The sequence below is a fragment of the Condylura cristata genome, unplaced genomic scaffold, assembly GCF_000260355.1.
Source record: "Condylura cristata isolate star-nosed mole 26May11 unplaced genomic scaffold, ConCri1.0 scaffold00041, whole genome shotgun sequence".
In the NCBI taxonomy this organism is placed as follows: domain Eukaryota; kingdom Metazoa; phylum Chordata; class Mammalia; order Eulipotyphla; family Talpidae; genus Condylura; species Condylura cristata.
In genome coordinates, this window is record NW_004567142.1 from 6100264 (window position 1) to 6113846 (window position 13583).

At 48.4% G+C, this 13583-nt stretch overlaps 1 protein-coding gene across 2 annotated transcripts; it reads right to left on the reverse strand.

The window, feature by feature from the left end:
* Positions 1 to 3816: 3816 nt before the first annotated feature.
* LOC101622293 (zinc finger protein 677-like) lies at positions 3817 to 13145 on the reverse strand. 2 transcript variants are annotated; one of them, XR_001146128.1, is made up of 4 exons: positions 12896 to 13145; positions 10809 to 10935; positions 5804 to 9141; positions 3817 to 5160 (listed from the first exon to the last, which is right to left on the reverse strand). XR_001146128.1 is itself a non-coding variant. In XM_012733570.1 (3 exons), the coding sequence occupies exons 1-3, from the start codon at positions 12956 to 12958 to the stop codon at positions 6833 to 6835; spliced, it is 2499 nt and encodes an 832-aa protein (XP_012589024.1). In that variant the 5' UTR covers positions 12959 to 13145; the 3' UTR covers positions 3817 to 6832. The 2 variants fall into 2 exon arrangements, 1 of the variants encoding a protein (XP_012589024.1); XM_012733570.1 differs by having other exon boundaries at positions 3817 to 9141.
* Between the last annotated feature and the right edge of the window lie 438 nt (positions 13146 to 13583).

Genomic DNA, 13583 nt, shown 5'->3' on the forward strand with positions numbered 1-13583 from the left:
TGTGTGTGTGTGTGTGTGTGTGTGTGTGTGTGTGTGTGTGTGTGTGTGTGTGTGTGTGTGTGTGTATTCCGGGATTTTTACCATATAAGAGCATATCCATTCTGCACTAGATCAATACACCTCTTTTTATGTTGGGGAAGTTTGCTCTCTTCCTCTCCAGATAGGTGAGCTCTCACCTGGCTAGCCTTTCTGTTTTCTTGTCGAAAGGGTGAGCATGCCTGTCTTGATCTTAGAGGGAAAACTTCCAGCCGTGGAGTGTGTTTGCTGTGCTCTCATGATGTTTGGCCTTTATTATGTTTAAACAGGTGGTATCTGTTTCTACATTGTTTTCATGATGGTTGACTTGACTTTTACTGAATGTTTTCTGTGCACATATTGAGATGTTCACATGGTTTTTCCTTCTGTTGATGTGAATGAAGTATTAAATTGATTTTCCCTTTTTTAGCCACGTTGCAAAGATCCCTCTTGGCTATGGGATACACTCACTTAAAGGTGCTTTCATCTGGGGATATTTTCAGCAGGGTTATCAGAGATATCGGGGTGTGGTTTTCTTGTATGATTTATAGTATCTTTGGCTTTGCTATTTCTGGCTTCCTAGAAGGAGTTTGGTTCCCTTTTCAACTGAAAAAAAAAAAGTTTTGAAATAGACTGTTAGTTCTTTAAATATTGGATAGAATTCTACTGTAGAAATATCTGAATCTTTGCTGAGTGGTTTCTGAGTAGTGATTTATTTCCTTAGAAGTTAAGGTGTTCACGTTGGTTTTATTCCAAGAAGCAAATTTTAGTTTGATTTTTCCCCCTAATTTTTGAATATCTGCTTTGTTTACTTCTAATACATTTTAAGATTTTATTTATGCATACAGAACTGGGGTACAGGCAGAGGTGCAGGGGCTGTGAGAGGATTCACCACAGAGTGGGGAGCAGGGCAGGCAGAGCAATGAGGGGAGCAGCGGGCAGTTCAGGAGAGGTCTGCCTGGCCATGTGGATCACCTCCAGGGCAGGGATCCAGCTAGCACTGAAGCAGCCACAGCCAGCTTCGCAATGCTGCGCTCCAACCTGCTGCGCCACCAGGGAGGGAGGGCCCTTATTTTATTCTTAATAGATCTTTTCTAGAAGTGAGAGAATCTACAAATGTAGTGAATGTGTCAAAGCTTTTTGTGAATATTCACACTGCACATCATAAGAGAGTACACAAGGGTTGCGAGTGTGAAAGGGCCTGGCCTGATACCACAGCTTGTCGTAGGGGGCAGCTTTCTGGAGAGAAACCACACTAAATGCAATGAGTGTGGCAAAAGTCCTACTGAAAATTTTTACCTTATAATTCATCAGAGAATTCATACTGGAGAATACATTCTTGCTGTGATGTGTGTGGAAAATGTTCACTACAGAATCATACCTTCACAGACATGAGCTGCCTCACGCACAAGAGAAACTTAAATGTGGCAAGGTCTTCTGTACAAACTCACAGCTATCAAAGCATGCGAGGATTCATACTGAAGAGAAACCTTACAGGTGTAATGAGCCCAAGGGCTTTGTCAGAAGTTGGCCTTGTCACTCACAGGGCCAGCACACTGCAGAGAAACTTCAAATGTAATGAGCAAGGTTAGCGGGTCTGGACAAGAATACATGCTGGGCAGAAACCACACAGATGTAGGAGCATGGCACAGCCTGGCCAGTGTGCACACCGTTATCATCAGAGTTCTTTCTGGACAGAGGCCTTTTACGTGTCACCACCGCGACAGTCTTCACCGTGAGCGCATACGCCAGTGGACACCAGACCATCCACCCCAGAAAGAGCCTGTGTAAATGTGAGGCCTTTGATGCAGGACACGACCGCGAAGCAGACACAAGTGTGAGACAGTGACAGGAATGACTTACACAGGGAGCGAGGTGTGCAGGATGGCGGTGGCCAGCTGGCTGTGTCCCAACTCAGCGAGCATCCTCCGAGCAGATAGCCGAAGCCACACATGGTGCTGGTGGGCTCTCCACAGTCACCCCCTCCCCGCCATTGTTTCAACACCTAAAAGCAATTCTGGCAGGATTTCGGGAGAACCACTGGGCTGGGGGGCCTTGGTGCCAACGACACCGGAAGCATCTCGAAAGGCGCATCTCCGGAACTGCAAGGCGGAGCAGCCCAGGGCGGGACCTACTGGGATATTTTAACGCAGAGAACCCCCAGTGTGTCATGGCGACGTCTGAAAAGACTCGGACGGAGGGGCGGGTGCGGGGACAACTACTGCTCACGCGGGGACAGAAGCTCGACAGCAAGCAGACGGAAGCAGCTGCGCACGCGCGGGGAGGTGCCTGCGGCTGGGGGCGGAGCCTGGGTGGTGCGCGGAGAGGCTGGGCCTGCGCGGCGCGAGCGTGTCGGGCGGGGCTCGCTCCTCCCTCCTCCCGGAGCGCGGGCTGCTTCCTCGCGCCTGGAGAGCCGAGTGGGCGGGGCGCCGGGCCGGAAGTCGCCCACCTGGAGCCGCTGGGCCGCGCCCTCCCAGGCCACAGGGGCGCAGGTACCAGCATGCTCTTGGCTTGGCCGCTCGGCCTCTACTGTCCCCTGCGCGCTCCAGCCTGGCCTGGTAGCGCGGGCGCCGCCGGTTGCGTGGGCGTTGCTGTTTCAGCTCACCTTGGGACATGGGCAGCTTCCGGTCGGCTGATTTACATGGCGACCGAGGGCCCGTGGCGGGACACCGACTAGGGCGCTTACTGCCCCGCTTCATACCCGAAGCACTGCTGCGGTGGCCAGACCCAGAACTGGTGCGAACTGGCCACCTGGCTTTAGGCCCTTTCCTGGCCCCGACTCTGAGGGGCTCGGCTGTGGTGAGCGCCTGAGAATCAAGGGAAGAGGGCAGCACTCTGGGGGACTGCAGTCGTGGTGGATGAGAGCGACCCGAGATTCCACCTGTAGCTTGAGATGATCCCTCGCAGGCCTGCCGTGTCCCGTGACAGGCCGTCACTGGAAGAGCTGCTGCCCTGGAGGCCAGCTGTGAGTGGCCCACCTCGGTGGCTCCTCGACTGGCAGGGAGAAGTATGTGCTACATTTACTGTGGCCGTTGCCCCCCAGTAACCCCCAGAATTTGTTTACGTCCCAAATCTTCTGTTCATGTCCACGTTTGACACCAAGGGTGTCATTATTGATTACATTTTCAGCTCTGAAGGACTGATGTCACTCTCGCTCCACAGGTGAAGGAACTCAGGACAGAAAGAGGCTTAAAGACAATCCCAGCAGCCAGGTGGCCGAATCAGGGCCAGTTTCCGCCTTGTCTGGGGGCGGCCACCCGGCTCATCCCCGTGGAGCTTCACTCACAGGCAAGGCAGTTACTTCTGTCCTTCAGCTACTCACATCTGTACTTACATTAATGCCCATCTCCTGCCGCTTTTACATGGGTTCTATCAAAATGTTTTTACTTCATGGCTCAGTATTACCAGTGACTGGAGAGTTAAATAAGATGTTGAAACACTTGATTCTCCTCACAACCCACAAGCTTCTGCAAGATGAGACTGGATTTGAGGTAAGGACAGTTCCCTCTTAAGTTGCATACAGAAAGCACGTTCACATTAACCAGGGACACCATAAAATACCACCAACTGCTGAGCTGACTCTAGCTGTTGTGACTAAGTATAGACCTGAGAGGAAACTGCTGTGGTAGAGGCTTATTGCTGATGGCGGACCATACCATTATCAATAGAGCCACAGAGCGGACGTTACACATAATGTAGTGAGAGGCAAGCCATGTACAACTGCATCTGAAAGCTGTGCAAACCAGTAAATGAAGTTGAGGTAATAGATCTGTTGGGTCTAGGCGTGATATTGAATAAAAAGTAAACAAGTTTATTGAGCTGTAATTTACACATCATAAAATCGTTTCATTTTAACTGTAGAATTCAATAGTTTTTAGGACATTTACAGAGATGTGAAATCCTCCCCACAATCTGACTTTAGAGCATTTCTGCAGGCTCATTAGGAACTAATGTTTAAAGGAGACAAAAAATGCTGTATCCGAAAGGCAGAAACTGCAGAAACACCACTGTCCACGCTCGCCCTGCCTCCCACCCCCACCCGACTTGGTAGGAGCCCACGTTGATGGCATTACCTTCTCCTGAAAGGGGACGCTGCTTGGTTTCCTAGTGTTTGACGTCCCTTTTTGCGGTTTTTGGTTTGTAGTTGGGTTCCATGATAGGCCAAGGATATGATCTGTCGTTTGATGTCGTCTAACCTTGTTGAGGGGTATTATATGGTAGCGGCCATGATCTAGCTTGCTGATGTCGGTGAAAACCGCATTAATCTACTTTTTGTGCAGTGTTCTAAAAATGTTGACCGGACCCCATGTTGCACATCTGTGCCCGCTGATTCTGTGGAGTTCTCTGTTACCGAGATACATTCAAGTACAAACTGCATTAACAACTTTGTCCATTTTTCCCAAGTTCTGTGAACACCTGTGCCGGGCAGGTGTTCTTTAGCGCATGTCCACTTAGGATTGCTGAATCACCTCGGCAGATTCTTCGCCTGTCGTTTTGTAATTTCCCACGGTGATTTTATTTTCTCTGAAAACAACTACATCTGACATAATATAGACATTCTTGCTTTGAGTGCCATGTTACACATGTCATGTAGGTTCATGCTGTGGGTCAGACAATTCCTTGTTGTTGAAACTTACTAGCATGGTGAAAACGGTAGTCTTCCCCAACCAGTATGTCAGGAGTTCCAAGAGTAAGCATTACGTCTGCAAGAATGCTCACATGTGGTGACTGACATTTTAAGCCTCCCCACGACTTCCTGCTGTGCCCTTGTGGTAGGCGTGTGGTTAAGGCCCAGATGCTCCCTCCCTTGCCCAGTAAACCGACAGTACAAGTTCTGCTGCTCCATCCCCATCTCGTCTCCATAACACACTGGTCACCCATCCCTGCGCTCCAGTCACTTTTGGAACAACTTGGAAAGTCCTGAATATATAAACTCGTAATGACTCGAGCAAACAGCACCATCAGCTCTGATGGCAGAATAGGCCGAGTACAGGCTAACAAAATGTCTCAGTGAGTCCAGGAGAATTCCAATTTATCAGCAATATCTTCATGTTGCCAGTTATGACAATTTTATTCTCATGAATACCGGTCTTTTCAAATCATATCCTAGGGCAATACAAGCACACAATTTCTTTCCCCTCGTTTCTAGTATTAAAAAAAAAAGTGTCTATTAGTATTTCACATAAGGGAGCAACTGGGAGGTCCATCTTTGGCACAAATGAGGGCCCATATAAATCTAAGCGTGTAGCGACGGGGGAGGGGGGGCAGTAATTGAACTGCTGTGGTAATGTCATTCCAGCCACAGAAATAGCCTGGCATACGCTGTGGAGTGACGACTCAAATGCAAGTCAGAAATAATACATTTTCAGGTACAGTTTGTTCACTTTTAATACAGAAATTGTATAGATACCACTGTTAGCGCTAACAACCTGGAGTCTTAGGACTTACTCTGTTCAGTATGTACCTCAATGAAGTGGGATGTTCTTAGGTGAAAGAAGGGATGTGATTCATAGTTACACAAATTATTTACTTACTTATACATGACAAGTTTGTTGATATTAAAATGGCATCTAAAGGCCATTTCAGTTGTCAGCATCGAGTCCCTCACTGGCCTGTGTAACTGTGTATTCAGCTTCCAAAAACCTAATTTTCACTAGCCTGTGACTACATAGCAGGTGTTACCTTTTAACACTACTTCATTCCTCCTCCTCTCCTACCACATTGCTGTGCCCAGTAACCCACCCTAGTTAGTGCCTAGTAACCCACCCTAGTCAGTCCCTCTACTCACATGAAAACTTCTTTCTCCGCACGCCTCGATCATCTGGTAGAATAACCCTTTCCTGGTAGGGCAACAGAAGCCCTCAGTCACCTGCAACTGTAGAGGTGGGGCCATTGCCACGGGAACAATTGGCATAGTAAGTTCACATCTATTCTCTGCTACTCTCTAAGGCTCCAGATTTAGACTGTCGTCTGTCTACAAACCAGTGCTCTACTCTCTCCAGGCTCACGGGGTGACTGACCCCGCTACTCAGTCAGGTGCTTGCCTCTTAGGGGAAAGGGACCACCGTGGCACGCGGAAAGCCTGCAGAGGAGAGCGACACCAGATTCCAAACTTCAAGCTGGCGTCACCAGTAATACAGCTTTGTCAAGAAGCCTCACCTACCTGAGGGAACACAAACGAAACCTAACTAGACCTCTTACAGGTGTCCTCGTTCCACTAAGGAGGTCGCCTCAGGGGTTTTAACTAATTTTAATGTTTCTTGGTGGAATTTAACAAGAGGATGGTTTCATCTTCAGACGTACTAGACTCATTTTCCCTTAGTATGAATTTCCTCATGTTGCCAACTGACAGAAGCAGCAGTTGTCCTCACTGGCTTCTGTCCAGAGGTTTTTAACTGTATCCCGAGTGCACTCCCCAAAGGCCTTGACACGTGTCGGGTTCCCGTGTTACATGAATTCTTTCGTGAAAGTGTATAGTTGTGAAAAGGCAGATCACCTTCATGGTATTTGTAAACTTTCTCTCCAGGGTGAATTTCTGTCATGTTCCACAACATGTAAAGTTGGCATTAGCCCTGCCATTCATCGCGCTTGTGCGGCTTCTCTCAAATGCATATATTCTGATTTCCAGTGGTGGCGCTCTGGGGACAAGGCCTCACCATGCGCACTGGTTTTGTGTGGCCTGTCTCCACTGTGAACGTTCAGTCTGACCATTAGGGCTTACGTTCTGTCTCAGTCTTTCTGCTTGAAGTTTCCTCCTGCCATGAACTCTGGTGATGCCCAAAGTTTCCATTTTGCAGGAGAAATAACGCCACCTATTTTAGCGTTTCTTTTTGGTGTGTATTTTCTGATGCTTTGTAACATTTCTGAACTGGGCGAACGCTTTGCCACATTCATCGCACTTGTACGGTTTCTCACCAGTGTGGATGTTCTTATGAGTTGTGAGGGCTGACTGATCTGTAAAGCCTTTGCCACATTCAACACACTTGTAAGGTTTCCCTCCAGAGTGTATCTTCTGGTGACTCACGAGGTGAGAATTTCGACTACAGACTTTGCCGCACACATTACACTTATACGGCTTCTCTCCCGTGTGGATTCTGTGGTGCCGGATGAGGTTGGAGTCGTGACTAAAGGCTTTGCCACACTCCTTACACTTGTAAGGCTTCTCGCCAGTGTGCGTTCTCTCGTGGCTACACAGCTGTGAGCGTTTGATAAAGGCCTTATCACACCTGCTGCACTTGTAAGGTTTCTCCCCCGTGTGAATTCTGTGATGCTCCATCAGCCGTGAGCTCTGGATAAAAGCCTTGCCACACACATTGCATTTGTGCGGCTTCTCCTCGGAGTGTGTGCTCTCGTGGTTTGTGAGGTGTGACCGCTGCTTGAAGCCCTTACCACACTCGATACAAATGTAGGGTTTCTCTCCGGTGTGGACTCTTACGTGGGTAGTGAGGGTTGAGCGTTTCGCAAAGGTCTTGCCACAGTCGCTGCATCTGTAAGGCTTCTCTCCAGCGTGAGTCTTCTCCTGACTCCACAGGCGCAGATTTTGGGGAAGAGCTTTACCCAGTTTGTTACCTTTGTGAGATTTCCCGCCTGTGTGACTTCTCTGGTGCCGTACAAGGTGTGACTTCCGACTGCAGACTTTGCCGCATACGGGGCACTTATAATTTTTCTCTCCTGTTTGGCCTCTCTGAGCTCTAGTGAGGTCTGAGCGGTGACTCAAGCCTTTGTTGCTCTCATGGGGCTTGTGAGGCTTCTGTCCCGTGTGGCTCATCCTGTGTTGCACAAGCTGCGTCTGGTGCAGGAAGCTCTGGCCGCACCCGGCCTCGCTGCACTTGTGAGGCTTCTCTGGAGCGTGAGTTCTCTCGTGCCCCCAAAGCTGCGATCGTGTCATGAAGGCGTCACCACACTTGCTGCACTTGAAGGGCTTTTCTCCCGTGTGGATCCGGTGATGCTCCGTGAGCCTCGCACACTGCAGAAAAGCCTTGCCGCACACGCTGCATTTGTGGGGCTTCTCTCCAGGGCGAATTGCCTGATGACTCGTGAGGTGTGAGCTGTGCTTAAAAGCTTTGCCACACTCCAGACACAAGTACGGTTTCTCTCCAGAGTGGACTTCTTCCATGTGCTTCACAAGGTTTGAATGGACAGCAAAGGCTTTGCCGCATTCCTCACACTTGTTAAGGTTCTCACCAGTGTGGATCCTCAGATGGCGAGTAAAATTCGAAGACTGGGTAAAAGCTTTGCCGCACTCCCTGCATTTGTAAGGCTTCTCCGCCCCGTGCATCTGCTGGTGCCTCGTAAGGTGTGAATTTCGAGTGTAGACTTTGGCACAAATGTTACACTTGAACGGTTTTTCTCCCGTGTGGACACTCTGATGTCTCGTGAGGTGTGAGCCTTGCGTAAAGGCTTTGCCACACTCTTTACACTTGTAAGGCCTCTGTCCAGAATGGATTCGCTTATGGTTTGTGAGGTTGGAGCTTTTGCTGAAAGTCTTCCCACAGTCATTACATTTGTAACATTTTTCTCTAGGATGTGTTCGCCTGTATTTTGCAGGTAAGAAAGGATATTTTAACATCTTCTTATATTTATTACAAATGTTTTTGACACTTGGCGGAATCCTTTGAGGGGACAAAACTGAGGGACCGTTGCTCTTAGGCTTCTCAGCTTCGTGGCACTCTGAAATCTTCTCCTTACTCGGACAGCTCGGCAGTTCAGTCAGGTGTGCCTGCAAACTTGATTCAGTTCTCGTTTGCAAACATTTAATATACCTGTTTTGAGCATCGCTGACACCATTGTTCACTTTCAGCAAGGTCCTCTCAAGTGGCTTGTCGCCAGAATACAGGTCTGTACTGTCTCCTGCAGGAACACTCAGATTTTGAGCAGCGTCAGCTGAGGACTCATCAAGCTGTTCTTCCCTACCAGGGCGACTGTTGGGGGTGGGGGACATGGCTTTACCATTCCTTCCATCATCGTCCCATGCACTCTCAAATGCATCCGCATTTCCCCAGATTTCTGTGAGGTCCAAATCCTTGAGGCCATGGCTTTTATTTTCCAAGATCAATAGATGATGTAATTTTCCTTTAACAATGTCCTGTGATAGTTCCTTGATTAAAGATCCAGCAGAAAGTCTTCCTGTTAAGTAAAATCAGAGGGTAGTTTATAGTGAAACATAAAGTACATAAAAAATACTTCTATGAACTTCAAAATGAATTTCCTCAAGTGTCACCTTCAAACATTATTGTAATTTTTGTGTATATTATATTTTCTTAGGTAAGAAAATTTCTATAGTGCACACTACATACTACCCATATTTTTTTTGTCCAGATATGGGTAAATAAATCATAGTTCAGTTTGGAACTATGTGTAACTGCTGACGTGAAATCATAACTGAGATTTCAGACTGTCTCCTCTAATTTTGTCTTTTTAGTAATGTGCGAGGATATGATGTATGAAAAAATTACTAAAAAAACTATGTATTATAATAAAATCACTTCAGCAACCCATGATAAATCTAACAGGTAAACTTTTACCAGTTATAGAAAATAATGGTCTCTGGAATTCAAAAGAATTCTTTGAGAAGTAGAGGAATAACTTCCAGGTTAGGAAGAACATACAGTAGAAAAAGGAAAACTGTTGAGAATCATGGATTTTTGCAGCATTAAGTTCAGATGAACAGAAGTAAAGATATCTTAACTACTCATAAGGAAGCGAGGCTCACACTTCAGACCCTCTGGGTCTGTATTCTGAAAGCATGCGTTTGTAGGCAAAATCTGAGAAAAGCATAAGAAACCAGGAAAGCTAGAGTGAGAGAAATGCACGACAGGGAGACGGCTGCATTAGCGGAGTTCTTGACCAAGGGCACAGCACACAGAGGTCAGCACACAGACTCTCGCTCCGGGGAGAGCACGCAGCGAGGTCACACTTCGTGTGTGTGGAAACAAGTGTGGACCTCCGTGACAAGCCTTTCTACTCCTACTGCGTAACACCCGCAGAAGTTTCCTCCATTCCTCTGTGACAGGTGTAACAATACCCCAGAGCGAAGGCTAAGGGACGCGAGCAGGGCAAAGGCCCAACATTCCCGTGAAGCTTCCCAGAACCACCTGCAGTGGGAAAGCGGCCATGTTGCCTTTCTGTCGCTGAGAATTCGCCCAAGAACAAAACGGGAATGGAAACTGAAAGGGTCCTGGGGTGGTAACTGCAGAGGGTTAGGGTTTAGCCCAGCCCTCTCCAGAGTGAGAGCGGGTGAAGGAGCACTCCTGAGAAGCCCAGGCTGCAAACTGTCAGTGCAGGCAGAGCGGAGGACAGTGTAGCCACTGGTGTATTTGAAAGAGAGCAGGAATATGAATTCCCACTGGAGCTGATGAGAAATAAACATGTATTTCCTCAGAGCTTTCCCATTTGAGGCGTTCCCATGGTGGACTTGGCTTGACACATCCCATCCATTTGCATGTCCCTCAATTTGCACTTCAATCTCCGTGGCCCAGGGCTCTTCGCCCTGCCAAGTGGAGGTAATATTCTGCCCAGGAGAGATTTCAACTCACAAACAAAACTGATATCCTGTACTTTTCCAGAATAAACTCCCAGATGTCTGTTCAGCTAAGAGGGGACATGACATAGAAAAACCTTTCAAAGATCAGCCCACTGACTGCCTCTCTGAATGGTTAGGGATTACGTTAGGTGAGCAGATACCTAGTCCTCTTTCCAGAAGTACTGCATTAATTAAGCACACAGATGAGACCACAGAGCCTCACAAGGGACATGCAAAGATGAACAGGACAAACATGGGGGGGGCTCCTCACCCAGGGCCACCAGGCTTCTGATGGCCTCCAGCATCACCTCCTGGTACAGGGCCCGCTGCGCAGGCCCCAGGCAGGCCCACTCCTCCTCGGAGAACTCGATGGCCACGTCCTCGAACGTCAGCTGTCCCTGAGAGGAAAGCACATTTCACCAAGTGGACGGGGAGTTACTTTAATGCAAAGTAAAAACTGCTTGGGATGTGTGAGCGTTGCCTTTGCTGGAGTAGCCACGCAAGGTAAAGTTGGCCATTTCCAAGTGCCCACACTCACACTCGGCATCGAAAAATCACTGTTAAGTTCAAAACCAACCTCACCACAGAGACCCTTTGTCATTAAGCAGCGGCCTGTTCTCCTCCTCCTCGGGAGCGCTCCACATAGGTGGGCAGGTATAGTGTGGTCTTTACGCCTCGCTTTTCGCCTCCCACTGGTTTGCGCAGGCCCTGCGCCTCAAAGTAAATCCCTTTCCTACCGCGGAGTGACCCGCCTGGTGTGCCTGCATCCCTGTACCTCCTCACCCCCCGGTGCTGGCTGCGCTGTGCGCCGGTGTTAGTTGTGCTGTGGCGTTCGGGTCACGTTTCCGAACACCTGACTCCAGTTCTTTTCAGTGCATGCCGGGAGTGAAACGCTCCGCCCTGCGCCTCGACTCTGAAAGCTGCCTACCAATGCTGCTTTATCCCAGTCATCCTGGTGCCTGGGAATGGTGTCAAGTAAACGGTTTTGATTTTGCATTTTGACTAATGAGCAGTTTCACTGAGCATCTGCTCGTGAGCTTGTTGCTATATGCCCATTGGAGAAATGTGCATCAGAATCCTTTGAAGACTTTTTAATAGGAATCTTTGCTTTTTGGTTGAGTTGTAGAACTACTTCTTATATTCCAGATACCACGCCCTTACCAGACATGTGACTTATGCATATTGACTCCCACTTGGCAGATTTCACTTCCGGGACAGTGCCCTACAACACACAGACATTAGCTATTTTGATGCACACCAGTTTATCGATTCTGTCTTTCTTCTGTCGTGTCTAAAAGTCTGCTGCCATACACAGGGGATAAAAATTTACCTTATTTTTATCTAGAGTTTCATAGTTAGTCTTTTTTTCTTAATATATATTTTGATTTATGCATACAAGAGCTGGGGTGTAGGCCAGAGGTGTGGGGAGGTGAGAGGATTCACCAGCGTGGGGAGCAGAACAGGCTGACCTACTGAAACCCACTGCTGAGGGAGCAGGGGGAGACAGGAGAGGTCTGCTGGGCCCTGGGGTCCCTCCCTGGCTGGGATCCAACTCCTGCAGGGGCTGGAGACAGCTTCCTAGTGCTGCAGTAACTGGTTATGCCGCCAGGGGGGGGCCTTCACTTGGGGTTTCTTTCTTTTTTTTTTTTTTAGTAATATTTTATAATTTCTAATGTGTAACTATACTTAATTTCAATTTGTTCATTGCTAATGCACCTGTGAACAACTGATTTTTGAGTGTTTCTATTCTATAACTGGTAGATTTAAGGTTTTTGTGTGTGTGTAAGGTTTAGGTATTTCTAAATACCAGTTCAAGACTACAGACAGTTTGACTTCTTTTCCAATTTTGATGCCTTTTATTTCATTTTCTTGTCTATTTTCTTCTCCTGATAGGAAGAGTGATAGTGAAAGACGTGACGGGGGGAGTATTCTACTTCTTACTCTCTACACTGCAACACTTTTGCGAAGTTTATCTCAAAAATATGTGAGATGTTGAATCAAAAAATTCTCAGCTAGCGACGTCCCTCTGATGACAGAATGTTCTGTAAGCTGCCAAACTCTAACCATTTTCTCCCTTACACCCCTGCTGCGCCACAGTCCCTAAGAGGACACACCTGTGTGTGTGCTTTGTGGCTGGGTGTGCTGTGAATTTAAATCCCCTGCTGGTAGACAAGTGGTCAGCTCTTCTTTGTTTCTAAAGTTCCTATATTTAGGGACAGATACAGCCATTCACCTATTTTGACTCCAGATGCATTTACGACGTCAGACAAAGCACGCACCCTCCGACAGTGGTCAGACAGCTGAGGAGCAAGCCCAGGAAGGACATGGTCAGAGACCAACTACGAATACTGATGTTACCTGGGAAAGAGCCATTCTTCTTTCTTTCCTCTTCCTCTGGGCTTCTTTCTTGGGTGAGGTCATTCTGTGACGGAAATGCTGTTTAATGCTGAGAACTCCCCCCCACTTCTTCTACCCCACGCGCACAGAAGGGAGCGCTGCACGCAGGAAGACAGTCTGCTCCCGGCTGCAAGAGGGGCACAGGGGCGAGCCACTGGTGCGGAGACCCCAGTGCTGCCTGTCCTTCGGCAAGCCCTTCCTGCTGCAGAGCCCAGTCCTGAGCCCCTGGCACACAGCCAAGGAAAATGCCACCCCCCAGGCGCCTGGCCCCTCCCTCAGTAGCCGGCATGTGGTCCATGCACCCCCGAGCCTGTCCTTGGCCTCTGGCTGGGGCCACGGGGTGTGGGAGCCAGAAGAGGTCCAAATGCCAGGAGCTGACTCAGCTGATGTTCACCGGGATACAGAGAAGCTGGGAGTGGCCTGCCCGGGTCTCAGCAGTTTTCATGCTTTCCAAGGACTAAGACACATTTTAAAGCCTAGTCAGAACTGGGCACATGCTCGCTGAAAACTGCCAGCCACAAACAAATGCCGAATTTTTAATATCTTCTCAGGAACCCCATTTGCTTAGGCTCAGGCGTCCTGGTCTACTCTAATATCCATGCCACAAGTGGGCACGGGGTGGCTCTCACCAAGATACCCTGAGCAGTGA

What these genes read in the sequence shown, in the direction of transcription:
- LOC101622293 (XM_012733570.1), bottom strand. Translation starts at nt 12,958, where the DNA reads ATGACCTCACCCAAGAAAGAAGCCCAGAGGAAGAGGAAAGAAAGAAGA. An exon ending in GAAGAATGGCTCTTTCCCAG is followed by an intron (nt 10,936 to 12,895) that starts GTAACATCAGTA and finishes CTTTCCTCTCAG; the next exon opens with GGACAGCTGACGTTCGAGGA. An exon ending in CAGAAGCCTGGTGGCCCTGG is followed by an intron (nt 9,142 to 10,808) that starts GTGAGGAGCCCC and finishes TTTACTTAACAG; the next exon opens with GAAGACTTTCTGCTGGATCT.